The following is a 24,595-nucleotide window of genomic DNA, read 5'->3' as shown; positions in this document are numbered from 1 at the left end:
TCTGCTTGAATTTTTGACCACTCCTCTTGACAAAATTGGTGTAGTTCTGCTACATTTGTTGGTTTTGGACTCGTCAGCAATCCTGTTCTGTCTCCCTGTAATGTTTGTCTGATCTTGAATGGGATTGTGCTGAAAATTGTAATTTCCCCTCGGGGATTAATAAAGTATTTCTGATTTTCTGACATTGACTTGTTTCTTCAGCATTGTCCACACATTTAAGTCAGGACATTGGGAAGGCCATTCTAAAACCTTCATTCCAGCCTGATTTAGCCATAGCTTTACCACTTTTGACATGTGTTTGGGGTCATTGTCGTGTTGGAACACCCAACTGCGCCCAAGACCCAACCTCCGGGCTGATGGTTTTAGGTTGTCCTGAAGAATTTGGCGGCAATCCTCCTTTTTCATTGTCCCATTTAAAGCACCAGTTCCATTGGCAGCAAAACAGAATTGAAGTGTGGTTCTTTTATGAATTTATTATGGTCTACTGAAAATGTGAGCAAATGTGCTGGGTCAAAAGTATACATACAGCAATGTTAATATTTGCTTACATGTCCCTTGGCAAGTTTCACTGCAATAAGGCGCTTTTGGTAGCCATCCACAAGCTTCTGCTTGAATTTTTGACCACTCTTGACAAAATTGGTGCAGTTCATCTAAATTTGTTGGTTTCCTGACATGGACTTGTTTCTTCAACATTGTCCACACGTTTAAGTCAGGACTTTGGGAAGGCCATTCTAAAACCTTCATTCTAGCCCGATTTAGCCATTCCTTTACCACTTTTGACATGTGTTTGTGGTCATTGTCCTGTTGGAACACCCAACTGCACCGGACTGATGATTTTAGGTTGTCCTGAAGAATTTGGAGGTAATCCTCCTTTTTCATTGTACCATTTAAAGCACCAGTCCCATTGGCAGCAAAACAGGCCCAGAGCATAATACTACCACCACCATGCTTGACGGTAGGGTGGTGTTCCTGGGATTAAAGCCCTTTTTTCCCTCTAAAAATATATTGCTGGGTATCGTGGCCAAACAGCTCATTTTTTCTTTCATCTGACATCACACGGACAAAGATAAGACCTTCTGGAGGATGAAACAAAGCTGGTGGATGGCTACCAAAAGCATCTTATTGCAGTGAAACTTAACAAATATTAACATTGCTGTATGTAGTCTTTTGACTCAGCAGATTTGCTCACATTTTCAGTAGACCCATAAAAAAATCAGGAAAGAACCAAACTTCATGAATGTTTTTTTTGTGACCAACAAGTATGTATCACAAAATAATAAGAGTTGTAGAAATGATTGGAAACTTAAAACTGCGTGTGCACGTTTTGGATGTATATACATTACCAATGACGTTAGTGTAGTATTAATGATGCCTATATAATATGTGACTAATAATAGGTGTAGACTTGACTGTTAATACAAAATAAAACAAATGCCTGTATACTTTTGGATAGATAATTCAATGACTAATAGAAACTTCTAGAAAGCCGGGTGGATAACATGTTTACTGTAGCAACGCAAAATTAATGCTTAATGACAGACGAAGGATGATAAATTACATCCTTGTGTTAAAATAAGCAGGTTTTAAGCAAACCGTCAGCCAAATAAGCAGATATTAACGACATATTAGTGTTAGCTTAACGGCTAACCATAGCAAGTTCCCGGGTGAAGACAAAGCTACTCACCGAAGGCCAGCAGCGCGACGAACAGACCTAAAGCCCACACCCGCCTCATTTTAGCTTCTTTCGCCTGATGGTGAACAGCTCGGAGCAAAAAAAGGTGAGTCAAAGCACGTTTATCGTTCCTCGGTAGACAAACTGACAATGAACCGCCCTCAGTGAGAAAACCCCACTCTGTTAAATGCTCGTCCACTGACCAATGGCAGCGCACCACGCACCACCGTGGACCAATCGGAGCGGAGACGACGCTGCCACGCCGACCAATCAGCGTCGGCTACATAAGTCTGTACCCTAAAAGCGTGGCCGGCCCCCATTGGTCGAGGAGGTAAAACGCGGTGCATCACTTCCTGATAATGTCATCCAACTTTGATTGCGAACTGGTGTTCAATATGGTATATAATTCCATATTCCAGAGGAATACATTTTCTGTTGCGTTGTGACTTTTAATGTCTGGTAATGAGTTTACCAGTCAATCTTTAACCAACAGACCCCAATTATTGTTTAATCCAATCCACTTTCAATCCAATCCACTTTATTTATAGAGCACATTTAAACAACAAAAATGTTTCCAAAGTGCAGCACAACAATATTAAAAACAATAATAATAAAAACAATATTCAAATATTATCCCTAGCTCCACCAATGACTGAATAAAAACAAAAAATAAATAAATATAAAACCAATATAAAAATAAATATGATTAAAAACGATTTTAAAGGGTAAAACCAATTAAAACGGTGAATAGAAATCAAAATGTATAAACAAACCCCACAGAGGACAACAGAGGACCACACAACTCACGTAGTGTTAAAAGCCAAAGAATAAAAGTGGGTCTTTTAAGACGAGACTTAAAGGCCTACTGAAATTTTTTTTTTTTATTTAAACGGGAATAGCAGATCCATTCTATGTGTCATACTTGATCATTTCGCGATATTGCCATATTTTTGCTGAAAGGATTTAGTATAGAACAACGTCGATAAAGTTCGCAACTTTTGGTCTCTGATAAAAAAAAAGCCTTGCCCCTACCGGAAGTAGCGTGACGTAGTCAGTTGACAGGTTCCTCACATTTTCCTATTGTTTTCAATGCAGCTAGAGCGATTCGGACCGAGAAAGCGACGATTACCCCATTAATTTGAGCGAGGGTGAAAGATTTGTGGATGAGGAACGTTAGAGTGAAGGACTAGAATGCAGTGCAAGACATATCTTTTTTCGCTCTGACCGTAACTTAGGTACAAGCTGGCTCATTAGATTCCACACTCTCTCCTTTTTCTATTGTGGATCACGGATTTGTATTTTAAACCACCTCGGATACTATATCCTCTTGAAAATGAGAGTCGAGAACGCGAAATGAACATTCACGGTGACTTTTATCTCCACGACAATACATCGACGAAACACTTTAGCTACGGAGCTAACGTGATAGCATCGTGCTTAACTGCATATAGAAACAAAATAAATAAATCCCTGACTGGAAGGATAGACAGAAGATCAACAATACTATTAAACCATGGACATGTAACTACACGGTTAATGCTTTCCAGCCTGGCGAAGGTTAACAATGCTGTTGCTAACAACGCCATTGAAGCTAACTTAGCAACCGGACCTCACAGAGCAATGCTAAAAACATTAGCTATCCACCTACGCCAGCCAGCCCTCATCTGCTCATCAACACCCGTGCTCACCTGCGTTCCAGCGATTGACGGTGCGACGAAGGACATCACCCGATCACACATGCGGTCGGCGAGACGGAGGAAGTTAAGGTGAGTTCGGCGGCTAGCGCGTCTGCTATCCATCTCTGTCCTCCTGGTTGTGTTGCTGTAGTCCGCCGCTAATACACCGATCCCACCTACAACTTTCTTCTTTGCAGTCTCCATTGTTCATTAAACAAATTGCAAAAGATTCACCAACACAGATGTCCAGAATACTGTGGAATTTTGAAATGAAAACAGAGCTTTTTTATATTGTATTCAATGGGGTACCAATACTTCTATCAACCGTTTACGTCACGCGCATATGTCATCATATCTAGACGTTTTCAATCGGGAGTGTGGCGGGAAATTTAAAATTGCACTTTATAAGTTAACCCGGCCGTATTGGCATGTGTTGCAATGTTAAGATTTCATCATTGATATATAAACTATCAGACTGCGTGGTCGGTAGTAGTGGCTTTCAGTAGGCCTTTAAGTCTGGTCTTGGGCACCACGAGCTGGAGCTGGCTCTCGGACCTCAGAACTTTAAACACAATTTCTCTCCACACAACACACCTATATTAGACTTAGACTTCCCTTTATTGTCATTCAAATTTGAACTTTACAGTACAAATAAGAACAACATTTCGTTGCATTAGCCCATGGTAGTGCAGGATAAAAGAGCGATAAGGTTTTGATTGATTGATTGAGACTTTTATTAGTAGATTGCACAGTACAGTACATATTCCGTACAATTGACCACTAAATGGTAACACCTAAATAAGTTTTTTCAACTTGTTTAAGTCGGGGTCGACGTAAATCAATTCATGGGGGGTTAGGTTGGGTTGATATCAGCACGTTAATCAATTCATGGTACAAATATATACCATCAGCATAATACAGTCATCACACAAGTTAATCATCAGAGTATATACATTGAATTATTTACATTATTTACAATCCGGGGGGTGGTATGTGGAGGGGGTTGGGGCGGGGATTGATTGATTGATTGAGTGATTGAAACTTGTATTAGTAGATTGCACAGTACAGTACATATTCCGTACAATTGACCACTAAATGGCAACACCCGAATACGTTTTTCAACTTGTTTAAGTCGGGGTCCACGTAAATCAATTCATGGGGGGTTAGGTTGGGTTGATATCAGCATACTTCAGTCATCAACAATTATATCATCTGAGAAATGGACATTGAAACAGTGTAGGTCTCACTTCGTAGGATATGTACAGCGAGCAGTGAACAGTGAGCTCAGAAAGCATAAGAACAAGTATATACATTTGATTATTTACATTTGATTATTGACAATCCGGGGAGGTGGGATGTGGAGGGGGAGGGTGTTAGTCAAGGGTTGAAGTTGCCTGGAGGTGTTCTTTTAGTGCGCTTTTGAAGGAGGATAGAGATGCACTTTCTTTTATACCTGTTGGGAGCGCATTCCACATTGATGTGGCATAGAAGGAGAATGAGTTAAGACCTTTGTTAGATCGGAATCTGGGTTTGACGTGGTCAGTGGAGCTCCCCCTGGTGTTGTGGTTATGGCGGTCATTTACGTTCTGGAAGTAGTTTGACATGTACTTCGGTATCAGGGAGGTGTAGCGGATTTTATAGACCAGGCTCAGTGCAAGTTGTTTTACTATGTCCTCCACCCTCAGCCAGCCCACTTTGGAGAAGTGGGTAGGAGTGAGGTGTGATCTGGGATGGAGGTCTAGAAGTAATCTGACTAGCTTGTTCTGGGATGTTTGGAGTCTAGATTAGAGGGTTTTGGAGGTGCTGGGGTACCAGGAGGTGCACGCTTAATCGAAAAAGGGTTGAATGAGAGTTCCCGCTAGAATCTTCACGGTGCTTTTGTTGACCAGAGAGGAGATTCTGCAGAGAAATTTTGTTCGTTGGTTGACCTTTTTGATTACCTTGGTTGCCATTTTATCACAGGAAAGATTAGCCTCTAGAATGGAACCTAGGTAGGTGACCTCATCTTTCCTGGTGATAACAATGTCACCCGCTTTAATAGTGAAGTCAAGTCAGGTGCAGATATAAATAAATAGATTACTGTACAGATAAATATATTGCACTTTTGCATATGCATCCACGTTTATGGATGTATGTTATATTGTCTTTATATTCCAGCCAGTTAATCAATTTTTGGGGGGGAATTGAGGGGATTATTTTGATGCGTTCAAGAGTCTTACGGCCTGAGGGAAGAAGCTGTTACAGAACCTGGAGGTTCTGCTACGGAGGCTGACGGAACCTCTTTCAAGAGTCCAGCAATGAAAACAGTCCTTGGTGGGGGTGGGAGGAGTCTCTGCAGATTTTCCGAGCCCTGGTCAGGCAGCGGCTTTTTGCGATCTCCATATATGGAATAACCCTTACATTCTAGTTAATAAGAACATCCATATATATATATATATATATATATATATATATATATATATATATATATATATATATATATATATATATATATATATACATATATATATATATATATATATATATATATATATATATATATATATATATATATATATATATATATATATATATATATATATATATATATAATAATGCAACTTTGTAGGTATTTGGGCTGTCAGACATTTAATGGACAGTTTGTTTACGTATGAAAAAATGTATGAAAAGTATCAATGTTGTTCAAAAAATCTGTTTCAAAGCAATACTTCTATCCTTAAAATCTATGGTGACTCAAGATGTTTTTATATTCAAAGACGATCGACCCCTTGTCTGAGAAACCTTCATATTGAAGATGTTCATTTCTGTGATGAAAAATGCTCCAACAAATATACGAGGGCAGTTGTAGTGAAATAATATTTTCCGGGCACAGTTCATCGACAATATATCCTGAAGGAGTTTACAAAAGTGGAGCTAAGGAAAATAAGGACAATATATATTACATACCGAATTCTTCCCAAAATTAAAGAAATACCATTTAAAATGATTAATTTCAAATAAAAAAAATCTAAGGATTTTTTTGAAACTTAAATTGAACATGGAGGTTGTATCTGTGGAGCTGTAGAGGATGTCAATCATCTGTGTGTGGAATGTGAAAGTGTACATGTGTGTTGGGAGGAGATCAGAGATTGGCTGAGAAACAAGGGTGTGGAGATGTCCCCATTCTCTATAGAAGAGATCAAATTTGGTATTTTTATTAATCAATCAATCAATCAATCAATCAAAGTTTACTTATTGATTGATTGATTGAGACTTTTATTAGTAGGTTGCACAGTGAAGTACATATTCCGTACAATTGACCACTAAATGGTAACACCCGAATAAGTTTTTCAACTTGTTTAAGTCGGGGTCCACTTAAATTGATTCATGATACAGATATATACTATCATATATATTATCATCATAATACAGTCATCACACAAGATAATCACATTGAATTATTTACATTATTTACAATCAGGGGTGTGGAGGGGGGGGGGGGTATGGACAGCAAGTAGTGGACATAGAGAGAGAGAGAGAGAGAGAGAGAGAGAGAGAGAGAGAGAGAGAGAGAGAGAGAGAGAGAGAGAGAGAGAGAGAGAGAGAGATCAGAAGGCATAAGAAAAAGTATCTGCATTTGATTGTTTACATTTGATTATTAGCAATCTGGGGAAGGTGTTAGTTTAGGGTTGTAGCTGCCTGGAGGTGAACTTTTATTGCGGTTTTGAAGGAGGATAGAGATGCCCTTTCTTTTATACCTGTTGGGAGCGCATTCCACATTGATGTGGCATAGAAAGAGAATGAGTTAAGACCTTTGTTAGTTCGGAATCTGGGTTTAACGTGGTTAGTGGAGCTCCCCCTGGTGTTGTGGTTATGGCGGTCATTTACTTTAAGGAAGTAGTTTGACATGTACTTCGGTATCAGGGAGGTGTAGTGGATTTTATAGACTAAGCTCAGTGCAAGTTGTTTAACTCTGTCCTCCACCTTGAGCCAGCCCACTTTAGAGAAGTGGGTAGGAGTGAGGTGGGATCTGCGGTGGAGGTCTAGAAGTAACCTGACTAGCTTGTTTTGAGATGTTTGGAGTTTAGATTTGAGGGTTTTGGAGGTGCTAGGGTACCAGGAGGTAAATCACAAGTGTCTCAAAGGGCTGCACAAGCCACAACGGCATCCTCGGCTCAGATCCCAGATAAAGGACTGTAACATAGAAATGTTTGTCAACATTATTATCCTCCAGGCAAAAAAATGTCCACATAAATGTCGATTTATGAAAGTAAGGCCTACATTTTCTAATTGGCTTAATGGGTTACAATTATCAAGAAGATAATGATTAGGAGTACAAAAGCCCTGAAATTGGGATGGGTGGCCAAATACTTTTGGCAATATAGTGTACTTTTCACTTCAGTACGCGGCCCTCGGTGCAAAAATGTGTCCCAATTAGAGGTGCCCAGGACAGGTTCCTGACATAAACACTAGAGGGAGCCACATCACCAGCAAAGCTCTGACTGCAGGTTCTATTAGTGCACTGTTTATAATTCAATAACTAGTGAGGGTTGTTCAATTTAATTAGCATCTTATAAACCCGAGCCCTAGCAATATTAAAGAACAACATGGGGCCACAGACAAAATCTAGTTCATGTCCACAAAATACTGCACATAAGTGGTTATGGGTCCAGTATGGAATGTTGTGTAAATACATGATATTTATGTAACATGCTAGATGTTTACATTTAATGTACCGTACAGAATACTTGTATTTGTGTCCTACTTGTATTGTATTATTTGTCATGTTTTGTCCAATCTATACTATATGCCGGGGGGTCAGCAACCCGCGGCTTTAGCGCCGCCCTAGTGGCTCCCTGGACCTCTTTCAGAGATGTGTGAAAATGGAAAAAGATGAAGAATAATATATATTTTCTGTAGGAGGACAAACATGACACAAACCTTCCTAATGGTTAGAAATCCCACTGTTTATATTAAACATGCGTTGCTGATGAGAGTATTTGGCAAGTGCCGTTTTGTCCTACTGATTTCAACGATCCTTGAACTCATCGTAGTTTGTTTACATGCACAACTTTCTCCGACGCTGCCACAGAAAGACGTGTTTTATGCCACTCCTTCTTTGTCTCATTTTGTCCACCAAACGTTTTATACTGTGCGTGAATGCACAAAGGTGAGCTTTGTTGATGTTATTGACTTGTTGGAGTGCTAATCAGGCATATTTGGTCAATCCATGACTGTAAGCTAATCGATGCTAACATGCTATTTAGGCTAGTTGTATGTACATATATTGCATCATTATGCCTCGTTTGTAGGTATATTTGAGCTCATTTAATTTCCTTCACTTATGTCCTCTGTGTATTTAATTTATATTTACATGACACATTATCTGTATGTAATATTGGCTGCATTTCTCAAAGTTGTCTGTGTGCCATGTTGTTCCAGACCACAGCAAACGTTAAGTAGCTTGCAAAGATTGTAATAAATCCATTAGAAGAAGACAGCCTGCCGTTTCCTTTAACTTGGACACACACATCTATACCTTTGGCCATTCTGAGACAGTCATTTCCAGGAGTTATCTCATCTTGTGAGAAAATTCCATTTTACTAATGATTTCCAAATGTTGCAAAAATGTGTAGAATAAAAATTAGAATACAACATTTCTGTCAATGAAGATTTGTGTCAGCCTTTGATAGTAGGCTGACATAGCTAATATTTAACTTAATAATATTATATATATATATATATATATATATATATATATATATATATATATATATATATATATATTATATATTTATATATATATAATATATATATTATATATATATATATATATATATATATATATATATATATATATATATATATATATATATATATATATATATATATATATATATTATTATATATATATATATATATATATATATATATATATATATATATATATAATATTTAACTTATATCCTGTGTTGTCTTCATTATAACACTTATATAAGACTTTTAAAGTCATTTTGATAGTAGGCTAATATAGACACTTACGTCATGTATTGTCTTCATTATAACACTTTTAAAGTCATTTTGATAGTAGGCTAATATAGCTAATATAGACACTTACATCATGTGTTGCCTTCATTATAACATTTATATAAGACTTTTAAAGTAATTTTGATAGTAGGCTAATATAGCTAATACAGACACTTACATCATGTGTTGCCTTCATTATAACACTTATAAGACTTTTAAAGTCATTTTGATAGTAGGCTAATATAGCTCATATAGACACTTACATCATGTGTTGCCTTCATTATAACACCTTTAAAGTTATTTTGATAGTAGGCTAATATAGCTAATATAGACACTTACATCATGTGTTGTCTTCACTATAACACTTATATAAGACTTTTAAAGTCATTTTGATAGTAGGCTAATATAGCTACTATAGACACTTACATCATGTGTTGCCTTCACTATCACTTATGTAAGAATTTTAAAGTAATTTTGATAGTAGGCTAATATAGCTCATATAGACACTTACATCATGTGTTGCCTTCATTATAACACTTTTAAAGTCATTTTGATAGGCTAATATAGGTAATATAGACACTTACATCACGTGTTGCCTTCATTATAACACTTATATAAGACTTTATAAAGTCATTTTGATAGTAGGCTAATATAGCTCATATAGACACTTACATCATGTGTTGCCTTCATTATAACACTTTTAAAGTCATTTTGATAGGCTAATATCAGAGGTGGGACCAAGTCATTGCTTTGCAAGTCACAAGTAAGTCTCAAGTCTTTGCCCTCAAGTCTCGAGTCAAGTCCCGAGTCAAGACAGGCAAGTCCCGAGTCAAGTCCAAAGTCAAGACTGGAAAGTCTCAAGTCGAGTCCCAAGTCCTGCATTTTGAGTTTCGAGTCCTTTCAAGTCCTTTTAACCACAGACTAATATTTTTACACAGATTGTGTATGCTTTTAAAACGCTGTATGTATTTATTAAAACAAGTGCATTTGAAATTGCAGGAAAAAAAATAGTGCTGACATTGCAATTCATAATAGCACTATTAACAGTAATTTTAATAGTTTAAACAATTTTAAACATTTAACTCATTCCTTTACAGAATAAACACATTTGCAAAAACAAACATTAACATACTATTGGTTGTATTTTATGAAAATAATATTACCACAGAGTTGAGAAGGAGCAAAGATCTTCAATATTTGTATGTGAAAATCACAAATAAATCTTCTGGGGGAGGATGACGCCCCTACAGGGGTTTGGTTTACAAACTTTCTGCCCCACCTAAAACAAAATTCACCAGCCACCACTGAGTATGATGCATTCTCATTTTAGGCAAAATATAAGACAATACTTTCTTAACAGTATAATTGTAACCAGGAATAAGTCTTCAAGTAACAATATTCAAATACTAACATTGTTGGGTAAAACAGCATTTGGTTTTATTCTGAATGTAGTGAAACAAATTGGTGGTTTTAGCTGATATAAAGACTTTCAGGTGTTTATGTTTAAGTATTTGGCAGACGCTTTTATCCAAAGCGACATACATAAAAAATACATACATAACAATCACTGTAAACATGATCATTTAAGGGAAGAATGTAATACAAAATATCAATACAAAGTGTCAAGACAGAATAAACTCTCTGCTGCTGCAGCAACAGAGATAAGCAAACTATGAATAATAAAACTTGCCAAAACATGTGTCCGTTATCATAGCTACACGTATGACAAAAACCGCGTGACAATCAGTGGTATTCAGTGAGGTAAAATGAATTAAATGCGCTGACAGTTCATTGCTCCTGACAAATGAATTGCACTGAGTGGAGCGGATCACCACTCCAAGATGGCGGCCCCGCGTCTCGTCTGCGCCAGTAGGCAGCAGCGCTCGATGCTGCGTACCCTTAAAACATGTCTATGGTTATAACGTTAGCAGTGAGTTTACAGCCTCACTGATTTAACTACACAGCAAATAAAAGTCATGTTACTTAGCCAATAAACGTTATCTTACATTCAAAACTTACCCTTCTTTGGGCAACTTCAAATGTCGAACGAAGTTGGAAGTTGTTGCGTCTCCGTCTGTAATATTCGAACTGCGTGATTTGCATACGCAATTCGTTTTTTGTTGACCAAGTCGTAGTTTTTATACCCGAACGAAACCAACTTTGGCATAATTGTTTCTCTCTGCCGCATTGTTTGACAACTCTTGTTCGGTGGTTGTCCTGCAATTTGATTGGATGAATGCTGTGTGATGAAAACAACATATAACTAATTTGATTGGCTGTTGTACTGACAGCACACCAGCTGACAGGCAGCACACACGCTGATAGACAGACAGACACGTACAAAATGAAAGATACGGAGCGCTCCCAAATAACTTTTTAAGCTTTGGGTTTTGGGGAAAGTAGCAAGTCATGTCAAGTCAAAAGGCTCAAGTCCAAGTGAAGTCACAAGTCATTGATGTTAAAGTCTAAGTCGAGTTGCAAGTCTCTTTACATTTTGTCAAGTCGAGTCTAAAGTCATCAAATTCATGACTCGAGTCTGACTCGAGTCCAAGTCATGTGACTCGAGTCCACACCTCTGGCTAATATAGACACTTACATCATGTGTTGTCTTCATTATAACACTTATACAAGACTTTTACAGTAATTTTGATAGTAGGCTAATATAGACACTTACATCATGTGTTGCCTTCATTATAACTTATATAAGGCTTTTAATTTTGGTCCAATATGGCTTTTTCAACATTTTGGGTTGCCGCCCCCTGCTATATGCTGTCCATACTGCATGTAGATATTACCCTCCAACAGTGGAATAAATAGTCTTCTTTATCCAAAAACATAAACTCATCGATACATTATTATTTTTTAATTGTAATCATGCGACGCTATTTTAGTAAAAACATGTATTATTTTTTGATAAACTTTCATTTTTATAAGCGACGTGCGCCAAACCGGAAGCGAGTCGCTGATTGGCTGCGCTCGTCCCCAAACACGGACGTGACGTCACAGCATCGTTTAAGGTATTGACAGGGGGGGAGACTGACAATAATGGCGTCCTTGTCAGCGCCTCTCTCGTGTCTGCTTACCCGCAGAGTCTCTCTCCAGGGAGCCGCGCGGGTTTCCTGTCGAGTCTTGAGAGCTTCCCGCCCCGCGGCTCTTGTGTGGGGACGGAATTTCGGCGCGGTGGACCGTGGACGTAGTGAACTGTTGCCGCTACAAGCTAGCACTCTTCGGAGGACCGCCCACTTATCGACGTCATCACCGTCACGTGTGTCCAGTAGCTCCTTGTGGTCTGTTTACAATAAGACCAAAAAATACACACAAGGTATGATTATTTGAAAGTACTCTCCTTTTTGTGTGTCACAGTACTATACAACTTTAAATATATTGATTACGTTATTTAGTTACATGACAGGCCTGGAATTTTAACTTTTTAAGGTCATTTTAACTTTTTAAGGTCAAGGCAAGTGCTGCCTTAAAAGAGGGCTCATATATTAGGGCAGTGTTTTTCAACCACTGTGCCGCGGAGTGTGCCGTGGGTAGGGATGATGTTCGAAACCGGTTCTCCCGGTTGTTCGATAAGAAAAGAACCGATTCCATGGACTCTAATCCCTTTTTGAGAACCGGTTCCCGTTATCGAGGCCACTATAGTAAAGAAAAAGAGTTGGTTCTTTATTCGAATCCCTGGGAACGAATCCCTTCCCACAGGAAATGCCCTGTGGGACGGCAATGTTATGCCCATTTGATTGTAGACCAGGGGTGTCCAAAGTGCAGCCCGGGGGCCATTTGTGGCCCGCAGGTCATTTTTTAACGGCCCATTTTAAAAATACGATTGAAAAAAATTAAAAACATAAGTGGTATAAAAGAGCAAACAGGTGAAATGTAACAAGAAAATGTCGCAATGTTTACTCTAATAACACAAAGCTGCCATGCAGGCTGTTTCTTTCTTTAAAAAATAATAATGAATCAAAATCAATGTCATTATGAATTATTGACCTATTCAAGGCTCCAATTACGTCACATTTGAGGTATTTTTGGGGAAAATGTTGCATATTTTGTGTTTGCCATATAAAAAACTGAGCTGTTTTTTTCAAAGGGCCTAAAACGAACAAACGAAAAACATAAACAACAATAAAACGTATAATTGACGGATGGATCTGAAGTTGATCTCGAGATTATTGTGTTAAAAGTAAACAGTAAAAAAAATATATATATATTTTTAACACTATAATTATTTATTTATAATAATTTTAGTGTGATTTGTTTTTAAGTGTCATTGCTCAAAAAAATAATAATGAATTAAAATCAATGTTGTTATGAGTTATTGACCTTTTTAAGGCTCCAATTATTATATAATCTCAAATATTCCACTAAAAAACTTTGTTGTGTGAAATTATTGCATATTTTGTGTTTTTTCCATAAAAAAACAGGGTTTTCTTTGACAACAAGGGCATACAACTTAAATATTTAAAACCGTTATATTGACAGATAGACCTAATGTTGATCTAGAGATTTAAAACTTGAATAATAATAAAAATAATAATACTGAATAATGACACATTTTTTATATTTTGTTGACCAAAACCCTTTGGGGTCCCCGGGATCAAGCCTGAGTGGAGGCCTAAATGTATATTTGTTATACATATATTGTATTGGTTTTTAAAATAAAAAAATATCTAAATGGCCCCCGCTTGCTTTGATTTTTCAGAATGCGGCCCTCAGTGGAAAAAGTTTGGACACCCCTGTTGTAGACTCTTACTGACACCTTGTGGCGATATGAAAATACCTGGCTGCACCAAATGATAATATAAATACATTTAATAAAGTCAAAATACAAATAAGGCAACAAGAGAAGTATCCTACACTTCTCTTTTGTAAAGTAAATCTGAACAGCCGATATGGGCATCTACATCTACTATATGATTTGCCTGAAAATTAATCTGCTTTGGAACTTTATTAGACGTCTTGGATTGTTTGTTAGCTGTCTGCCTGTGTGTGTAGTTACGTGGGAGATGATCTAATTTCACAATATTTGGGTCTAAAAAATATTTTTTGCAAACCAGTAATTCTAGTCTGCAAATTATGTGTTGTTGTTGAGTGTCTGTGTTGTCTAGAGCAGTGTTTTTCAACCACTGTGCCGCGTCACTGCGAGATTTTAAAACTGGTGTAATGTGAGCCCGCTTTGTGGTTTTTGTCAGGACACGTGGCGCTGAATTTTGTAGTAATTGCAAAGGTGCAATACTAGAAAGCATTAAAAAACAGTTTTTGTTATATTTTTGGTATAAAACTGAGGTCAGAGTCGAAAACGACGCCCAGATTTTTCGCTCGTAGTGATGCAGTTAAAGACACTGATTGTAGTTTTGATGTGTGTTTCTCTCTCAGGGCCTCAGGGCCAATGACTAAAACTTCAGTCTTGTCCTGGTTAAGCTTAGTCCTCCGTCCGTCTATCTCAACCCAACCGGTCGAGGCAGACGGCCGTCCCGCAGAGCAAGGTTTCTTCCCTACCAGGAGTCCTGTCCTGGTTCTGTTGGTTTTCTGTCATTCCAGGATCGTGCTTCTTGACTCGCTCAACGTGGGCAGTGCCTTCCGATCTCTTCAGTTGACTTGACTCGACAACCCCAACGATAAACATATCATTGAGTATTCCTGTCCTCTCAGATGTCCTCCCGTCCATCACCGGCACACCCGTCAACCCCGACACCATCTTCGCCAACAACGAGATGAGCCTCAGGGACATCGAGATTTATGGCTTCGATTACGACTACACGCTGGCCTTCTACTCCAGTCACCTCCACACCCTCATCTTCAACATAGCGCGGGACATCCTGATCACTAAGCACAGGGTGCGTTGTAAATGATGCATTATTTGATGTGAGATGTAACAATTAACATTACTCGTGTGTTTTTCTTCCGTTCTGCTATTAAAAAAACCTGTTTTTCTTCAACCTAGTATCCAGAGAGCTTACGGAATTATGAGTATATCCCCAATTTTGCTGTGAGGGGTCTTCACTATGATGTCCAGAAGGTGAGATCTCCTTTTTATTCACACCTTATACAAAACCCAAAACCAGTGAAGTTGGTACTTTGTGTAAATGGTAAATAAAAAGAGAATACAATGATTTGCAAATCCTTTTCAACTTATATTCAATTAAATAGACTGCAAATACAAGATATTTAATGTTCCAACTGGTAGATTTTGTTCTTTTTTGCAAATATTAGCTCATTTGGAATTTGATGCCTGCAACATGTTTCAGAAAAGCTGGCACAAGTGGCAAAAAAGACTGAGAAAGTTGAGGAATGCTCATCAAACACTTATTTTGAACATCCCACAGGTGAACAGGCTAATTGGGAACAGGTGGGTGCCATGATTGGGTATAAAAGCAGCTTACATGAAATGCTCAGTCATTCACAAACAATGAACAAATAGGTGAGCAAATTGTTTAAGTTTAAGAACAACATTTCTCAACGAGCTATTGCAAGGAATTGAGGGATTTCACCATCTACGGTCCGTAATATCATCGAAAGGTTCGGAGAAATCACTGCACGTAAGCGATGATGTTACGGACCTTTGATCCCTCAGGCGGTACTGCATCAAAAACCATCACCGGTGTGTAAAGGATATCACCACGTGGGCTCAGGAACACTTCAGAAAACGAATGTCAGTAACTACAGTTCGCTGCTACATCTGTAAGTGCAAGTTAAAACTCTACTATGCAAAGCGAAAACCATTTATCAACAACACCCACAAACGCCGCCGACTTTGCTGGGCCCAAGATCAACTAAAATGGACTAGGGCTGCAACAACTAATCGATTAAAATCGATTATAAAAATAGTTGGCGATTAATTTAGTCATCGATTCGTTGGATCTATGCATGCGCAGAGGCTACTTGTTTTAATTATTTTCTTTTAATTATTTTGTTTAAATTTTTTTATTTTTTAATAAAACTATTTATAAACGGCAACAATTACAAATAGCTGAGAAACAATAATCAAAATAAGTATGGTGCCAGTATGGTGTTTTTTTTTCAATAAAATACTGGAAAGGATAGAAATGTAGTTTGTCTCTTTTATCCGATCATCAATCGATTAATCGAAGGAATAATCGACAGATTAATCGATTATCAAATTAGTTGTTAGTTGCAGCCCTAAAATGGTCTAATGCAAAGTGTAAAAGTGTTCTGTGGTCTGAAGAGTCCACATTTCAAATTGTTTTTGGAAACTGTGGACGTCGTGTCCTCCGGACCAAAGAGAAATAGAACCATCCGGACTGTTCTAGGCGCAAAGTTGAAAAGTCAGCATCTGTGATGGTATGGGGGTGTATTAGTGCCCAAGGCATGGGTAACTTACACATCTGTGAAGGCACCATTAATGCTGAAAGGTACATACATGTTTTGGAGCAACATACGTTGCCATCCAAGCAACGTTATCATGGACGCCCCTGCTTATTTCAGCAAGACAATGCTACAACAGCATGGCTGCGTAGTAAAAGAGTGTGGGTACAAGACTGGCCTGCCTGTAGTCCAGACCTGTCTCCCATTGAAAATGTGTGGCGCATTATGAAGCCTAAAATACCACAACGGAGACCTCCGGACTGTTGAACAACTTAAGCTGTACATCAAGCAAGAATGGGAAAGAATTCCACCTGAAAAGCTTCAAAAATGTGTCTCCTCACTTCCCAAACGTTTACTGAGTGTTGTTAAAAGGAAAGGCCATGTAACACAGTGGTAAAAAATGCCCCTGTGACAACTTTTTTGTGAAGTGAAGTGAATTATTTTTATATAGCGCTTTTCTCTAGTGACTCAAAGCACTTTACATAGTGAAACCCATTATCTAAGTTACATTTAAGCCAGTGTGGGTGGGCACACTGGCTTAATGATTATTAAGCCAGGTTAATGATTATTTGCCAAAAAACAACAACACGTTTCTCAGTTGGAACATTAACTATCTTGTCTTTGCAGTCTATTCAATTGAATATGAGTTGAAAAGGATTTGCAAATCATTGTATTCTGTTTGTATTTACCATTTACACAACGTGCCAACTTCACTGGCTTTGGGGTTTGTACTTAGCGAGAGAAGTGTAATTGAGATGAATCTCCTCAATCTTCTTTGTAGTGAACACTGACATTGTTGTGATAGGCACTGCTGATGAAGATTGATGCGTTCCACTACATCCAGCAGGGGACCGTATACAGGTATCAGTACTATGCACGCTCACGTCCAACGCACTTCTGAAAGATTGTTAAAAAGATTTTCAATTCACTTAAAAAATGTAATTATATATGTGTGTGTGTATATACTATGAATACTAATTCAATGGAGCATTTGGATGCAGTTAAATACCCTTCTCCTATGCTATTATGCTATTATAAACAGAATTAAGTGGTTTTTATTTTGATTAAAATAAATCAATAATGTATAAAAGAAGCAGTACATGTATTTTAAACATGCTCAAAAATGTGTATGATTGCAGAAAAAAATTGTATTTGATATTCCTCAGCATTCAATAAAAATAAAAATATGTATGTAATATATAAACATATATAGTAATGTTTGCATGATGGCTCCATTCAATTTCAGCTTCGTGATGGCAACACCTTTTTCTGAATACAAATATTGAAGAAAATTAAAATAAATATAGTAATGACAGATATTGTTTCTGTTATTATTAGTTTGTTATTGTGTAATGTTTTTAATTGTGCTTACATGTATTTAATTTAATTGTGCATCCTATATGTAATAATAATGACAATAATTATTATTGTAAGTATATATAAATACAATTATATAAATGATTTTATATAATTGTAAATGCTTTGAAGTGGGAAAGGGGTAGGATTAAATAAGCTTTGCTTCTTCCTACTCCTTTTCGGGCATGATGTAAATGAAATGATATGAAATTGTGTGATGTATTATGATGTAAATGTGTTCATGTTCGAAATAAACTAAAAGAAAGAAAGAAAGAAAGAATATAGTGTATTTATATATTTGACTAATAAAACAGGATTTTCTTGCACATTGTGTAATTCAGTGTTTTTCAACCACTGTGCCGCGGCACACTAGTGTGCCGTGAGATACAGTCTGGTGTGCCGTGGGAGATTATCTAATTTCACCTATTTGGGTTAAAAATATTCCTTGCAAACCAGTAATTATAGTCTGCAAATGATGTGGTGTGGTGTTGAGTGTCGGTGCTGTCTAGAGCTCGGCAGAGTAACCGTGTAATAATACTCTTCCATATCAGTAGGTGGCAGCCGGTAGCTAATTGCTTTGTAGATGTCGAGAACAGCGGAAGGCAGGGTGCAGGTAAAAAGGTGTCAAATGCTTAAACCAAAAATAAACAAAAGGTGAGTGCCCCTAAGAAAAGGCATTGAAGCTTAGGGAAGGCTATGCAGAACAAAACTGAAACTGCACTGGCTACAAAGTAAACAAAAACAGAATGCTGGACGACAGCAAAGACTTACTGTGGAGCAAAGATGGCGTCCACAACGTACATCCGAACATGACGTGACAATCAACAATGTCCCCACAAAGAAGGATAAAAACAACTGAAATATAATTGATTGTTAAAACAAAGTAGATGCGGGAAATATCGCTCAAAGGAAGACATGAAACTGCTACAGGAAAATACCAAAAAAAGAGAAAAAGCCACCAAAATAGGAGCGCAAGACAAGAACTAAAACACTACACACAGGAAAACAGAAAAAAAACTCAAAATAAGTCACGGCGTGATGTGACAGGTTGTGATAGTACACCTACTTTGAGACAAGAGCTACAGTATATTGATGCATGCTTGGTTATGGTTTAAAGCAGGGGTCACCAACCTTTTTGAAAGCAAGAGCTACTTCTTGGGTACTGATTAATGCGAAGGGCTACCACTTTGATACACACTTAAATAAATTGCCAGAAATAGCCAATTTGCTCAATTTACCTTTAACTCTATGTTATTATTAATAATTAATGATATTTACACTTAATTGAACGGTTTAAAAGAGGAGAAAACACGAAAAAAATGACAATTAAATTTCGAAACATAGTTTATCTTCAATTTCGACTCTTTAAAATTCAAAATTCAACCGAAAAAAAGAAGAGAAAAACTAGCTAATTCGAATCTTTTTGAAAAAATTAAAAAAATAATTTATGGAACATCATTAGTAATTTTTCCTGATTAAGATTAATTTTAGAATTTGGATGACATGTTTTAAATAGGTTAAAATCCAATCTACACTTTGTTAGAATATATAACAAATTGGACCAAGCTATATTTCTAACAAAGACAAATCGTTATTTCTTCTAGATTTTCCAGAACAAAAATTTTAAAAGAAATTCAAAAGACTTTGAAATAAGATTTAAATTTGATTCTACAGATTTTCTAGATTTGCCAGAATAATTTTTTTGAATTTTAATCATGATAAGTTTGAAGAAATATTTCACAAATATTCTTCGTCGAAAAAACAGAAGCTAAAATGAATAATTCAATTAAAATGTATTTATTATTCTTTACAATAAAAATAAATAAATTACTTGAACATTGATTTAAATTGTCAGGAAATAAGAGGAAGATATTTAAAAGGTAAAAAGGTATATGTGTTTAAAAATCCTAAAATAATTTTTAAGGTCGTATTTTTTCTCTAAAATTGTCTTTCTGAAAGTTATAAGAAGCAAATTAAAAAAATAATGAATTTATTTAAACAAGTGAAGACCAAGTCTTTAAAATATTTTCTTGGATTTTCAAATTCTATTTGAGTTTTGTCTCTCTTAGAATTAAAAATGTCGTGCACAGCGAGACCAGCTTGCTAGTAAATAAATACAATTTAAAAAATAGAGGCAGCTCACTGGTAAGTGCAGCTATTTGAGCTATTTTTAGAACAGGCCAGCGGGCGACTCATCTGGTCCTTACGGGCTACCTGGTGCACCGCGTTGGTGACCCCTGGTTTAAAGTCATATGCAACAATTGCGACAACGACTTTTTACTGTCAACTGAGTTTCGTTTTTTAATGATTTCTGCTGGTGGTGTGCCTCCGCATTTTTTCAACGCAAAAAAAAAAGGTTGGAAAAACACTGGTGCAATTAACACTCTCACGTTTTGCACATTCCACAGAGGTCTTCACCCGGTTCCTGACGAGGAAGTCATCGCCATGTACGAAGGCTGCCATGTCCCTCTTGAGATTATGAGTGACTTCTATGGGAAGGTAAGACCCCCCCCCCGCTTCCCCACACACACTGACTGTGTAACATCAGCATCACTCGGCATTCTCCCCCCCCCCTTGCCGTAGAGTTCTCACGGCCACAGCATGAAACAGTTCATGGACATCTTCTCCCTGCCGGAGATGACCCTCTTGTCGTGCGTCAACGACTTCTTCATGAAGCACAACATCGACTACGAGCCGGTGCACCTCTACAAAGACGTCAAGGTGAACTATCGTGATCACGCCGGTGAAATGTGTCGACGCCGTCGAGCGGAGCGAAAAACAGACGCGTTCGCTTCTTACAGCTGCCTCCCTAATTTTAGCTGTTTTGGGACGCTAATTATAACTCTGCGAGCATTCCTTTGGACACCTGTGTCTGTTCTCTACCGGCTGTCAGAAACCAACGCTGTGTTCATTCATCCAGGGAGGCGGCTCCCTTTTCTGTGTGACACTAAATCATCTTTGATGGATCGCTGTCATTAAAAGCCCTCACACACACCACACACACATACTGGTTATCATATGGAATGGGCACCAAGTTTTTGATCATCACTTGTGGGGACCACCCTTTCTACTAGGGGTGTAACGGTACACAAACATTTCGGTTCGGTACGTACCTCGGTTTAGAGGTCACGGTTCGGTTCATTTTCGGTACAGTAAGAAAAAAACAAAATATACACTACCGTTCAAAAGTTTGGGGTCACCCAAACAATTTTGTGGAATAGCCTTCATTTCTAAGAACAAGAATAGACTGTCGAGTTTCAGATGAAAGTTCTCTTTTTCTGGCCATTTAATTGACCCCACAAATGTGATGCTCCAGAAACTCAATCTGCTCAAAGGAAGGTCAGTGTTGTAGCTTCTGTAACGAGCTAAACTGTTTTCAGATGTGTGAACATGATTGCACAAGGGTTTTCTAATCATCAATTAGCCTTCTGAGCCAATGAGCAAACACATTGTACCATTAAAACACTGGAGTGATAGTTGCTGGAAATGGGCCTCTATACACTTATGTATAAATTGCACCAAAAACCAGACTTTTGCAGCTAGAATAGTCATTTACCACATTAGCAATGTATAGAGTGTATTTCTTTAAAGTTAAGGCTAGTTTAAAGTTATCTTCATTGAAAAGTACAGTGCTATTCCTTCAAAAATAAGGACATTTCAATGTGACCCCAAACTTTTGAACGGTAGTGTACATTTTTGGGTTATTTATTTACCAAATTTGTAAACAATGGCTTTATCCTTTTAACATTGGGAACACTATAATAATTCTGCCCACGTTAATCAACATTAAACTGCCTCAAGTTGTTGCTCAGATTAAATAAAATGACAAAACTTTTCTTCTACATATAAAAAGTGCAACATTAAACAGTTTCAAGTCAACTCATCATGCTTAATTTATTGCAGCATAGTGGAAGCCTGTAGTTGATGATTTTTATTATGTAAATGTTATATTTTTATCAACATGTGATAGCAGGGACCCTGCCATTCAAAACTAGGCTGCTCCATTACTAATGATTAATGTAACTATAGCTGAAAAAATGGTACAATAGCAATAGGAGAGACTATTCATCCCTGAACACCATGGAGTTCATGTAGGCTTAATGATGCACTTACATTACTATATCAACTATCAGAGACAGAAACTCTTCATTTAACATAATGTCCCTTTTTGCTGCTTCAACACAGCTCAATCAACACAGAAAAAGGTCAAGTGAAATAACAGACAGACAGGGCTTTGCTGTCCGTAACACACACACACACACCGCAAAATGAGCTAATGTGACGCTAAAAGCGAACTAGCCTTCACCTCAAGCCAGGACTGCGAGCGAGCTGAGCTGCCTTTTATATTTCTAGAAGGTCAACTTGCTCATAGTGATGTTACTAGTAGTTGACTGGGAGGTGTTTATTATCATTTGGGGAGAGTCCGCAGCCTGATGATTACCTGCTAAACGCTAAGCACTGACTACATGCGCTCTGAATGCGCACTGCTGAATGGCTTTTACCGCTCTGTTTGTAACCAATCAGATGGTTGTGTGGGTGGGACAATGCTGGGTGCTGTGTAGAGTACTGACCGAGACAGAGGCAGAAGGAAGCGGGCGGCTACTTAATATGTTCGTGTGGAAACTCGTTGGGTACACCGCCGAACCGAACCGAAACCCCCGTGCCGAAACGGTTCAATACAAATACACGTACTGTTACACCCTTACTTTCTACAGGTTGTGGAGGCATATAAAAAATGAGGTAAAATGGCCACTGCCCAGTTAGCTCATACACGTCTTTAAATCTCTAGATTGATGAAGTAATGTGCTGATCATACTTACTGGGGACCCTGGGGAAAAAGAGTTAATATGGTTCTTGGGGACCAAATTTAAATAATTTTGCATAATTCACACACATTTGTACGTGACTACTGAGGACCATTTAAAAAAATAAAAAAATAAAAAAGTTCAAATTAAATAAGACATGATCCTCAGAATACAGCACTACAGCTGTCCTCTTATAGGAAGTGTCAGGTTCAAACACTGATGACATCTATTAAACAAGACAAGAAGCAAAGAATCAAACAGAGACAGAATTAAATTTGGACTCAATTTTGAGGAGAGACCCGGCTACTGTACTCTCTGTACAGTCTTGCACCACGCTCTGCCAAAAGATTGCACTCCTCCTTCTTTCATACTTGCCAACCCTCCCGTTTTTACCGGGAGACTCCCGGTATTCAGCGCCTCTCCCGATAACCTCCCGGCAGAAATTTTCTCCCGACAAACTCCCGGTATTCAGCCGGAGCTGGAGGCCACGCCCCCTCCAGCTCAATGCGGACCTGAGTGGGGACAGCCTGTTCTCACGTCCGCTTTCCCACAATATAAACAGCTTGCCTGCCCAATGACGTCGTAACTGTAGAATGATCGAGGGCGAGTTCTTGGTTTCTTATGTGGGTTTATTGTTAGGCAGTTTCATTAACGTCCTCCCAGCGCGGTAACAACACACAACAACAGCAGTCACGTTTAGTCTACCGTAAAGCAGTTCGTCTGCCGTAAACAGCAATGTTGTGACACTCTTAAACAGGACAACACTGCCACCTACTGGATAGCCTCCAGAACACTGAAATTCAAGTATTTATTTTATTTATATGTATAATAAAATAAACATATATATATATATATATATATATATATATATATATATATATATATATATATATATATATATATATATATATATAGCTAGAATTCACTGAAAGTCAAGTATTTCATATATATATATGAAATACTTGAGTTGGTGAATTCTAGTTTAAATATATTCCCCTCTTAACCACGCCCCCAACGACGCCCCCCGCCCCACCCCCGACCACGCCCCCCACCCCCCACCTCCCGGTATCGGAGGTCTCAAGGTTGGCAAGTATGCCTTCGTTATTTGACTTTCTCCCTGACCACAGCTGCTTCCAGAGGGAAGTGGGTCGTAAACAGCGTTGCCTTTGGTTACCGAACAGTTCAAAAGGAGAGGTCGTAGAATAGTTCAAAAAGAGTTCCATGAAATAGTTCAAAGAGAGTTACATAAAATAGTTCAAAGAGAGTTCGTAAAATACTTCAAAAAGAGTTCGTCTGGAAATTGGGCAGATCCTGCCATCTGTCCACTTTGAAGTCACAGTGGAGTTTTACGAGCCTTCCTCCTGGTAGGCCCCAAAGACAGCTCCCGTCTCCCTTCCAGGAATTAAATGTAATACAAAGCTTTTGTGATAATTTAGAAACAATTATTCTAACAGGAAGTTTCACCACTTAAATGTTAAAGCAAATCCTGCATCTTCTGTGGCATGACTGAAAACTGCTATTTAGCAGTAATGAAGTTGTCTGCAACTTCAACTACCATATATAGAAGGATGGAAAATTCTGAATGTGAATCATACTTGAAGGTAATAATGTTTTATAATCATGCTGTATGAAAATGTCATCCGAAGGAACACTAAACCAGATTTTGTTTTTGGAAAAAACTAACCAGTAAAACATGTTTTATGGGCCAAAGCTTAAAAATCACTTAGGCATCTTCAGAATGGACCTGACTA

At 37.9% G+C, this 24,595-nt stretch overlaps 2 protein-coding genes across 3 annotated transcripts in view; one reads left to right on the top strand and one right to left on the bottom strand.

Annotated features, from left to right (window-relative positions):
* The window catches only part of hsp90b1 (heat shock protein 90, beta (grp94), member 1), a 65,745-nt gene extending 63,903 nt beyond the window's left edge, over nucleotides 1-1,842 (bottom strand). Inside the window, exon 1 of the mRNA XM_062040902.1 lies at nucleotides 1,685-1,842. Within this exon, the coding sequence (XP_061896886.1) occupies nucleotides 1,685-1,733 (49 nt within the window). The 5' untranslated portion in view covers nucleotides 1,734-1,842. The remainder of the gene's footprint in view (nucleotides 1-1,684) is intronic.
* A 10,511-nt stretch (nucleotides 1,843-12,353) lies between these two features.
* Nucleotides 12,354-24,595, top strand: part of nt5dc3 (5'-nucleotidase domain containing 3) — an 88,065-nt gene continuing 75,823 nt past the window's right edge. For both annotated transcript variants that reach the window (XM_062043071.1, XM_062043070.1), the window contains exons 1-6: nucleotides 12,354-12,676; nucleotides 15,010-15,194; nucleotides 15,302-15,376; nucleotides 17,489-17,544; nucleotides 20,448-20,538; nucleotides 20,623-20,760. In XM_062043071.1, coding sequence (XP_061899055.1) covers nucleotides 12,400-12,676; nucleotides 15,010-15,194; nucleotides 15,302-15,376; nucleotides 17,489-17,544; nucleotides 20,448-20,538; nucleotides 20,623-20,760 — 822 coding nt within the window. In that variant the 5' untranslated portion in view covers nucleotides 12,354-12,399. The remainder of the gene's footprint in view (nucleotides 12,677-15,009; nucleotides 15,195-15,301; nucleotides 15,377-17,488; nucleotides 17,545-20,447; nucleotides 20,539-20,622; nucleotides 20,761-24,595) is intronic.

Source organism: Entelurus aequoreus, linkage group LG03 (genome assembly GCF_033978785.1).
Source record: "Entelurus aequoreus isolate RoL-2023_Sb linkage group LG03, RoL_Eaeq_v1.1, whole genome shotgun sequence".
NCBI classification, from domain to species: Eukaryota; Metazoa; Chordata; class Actinopteri; order Syngnathiformes; family Syngnathidae; genus Entelurus; species Entelurus aequoreus.
The sequence above is the reverse complement of the archived record's forward strand: the minus strand, read 5'-3'. Positions and strand labels throughout refer to the sequence as shown.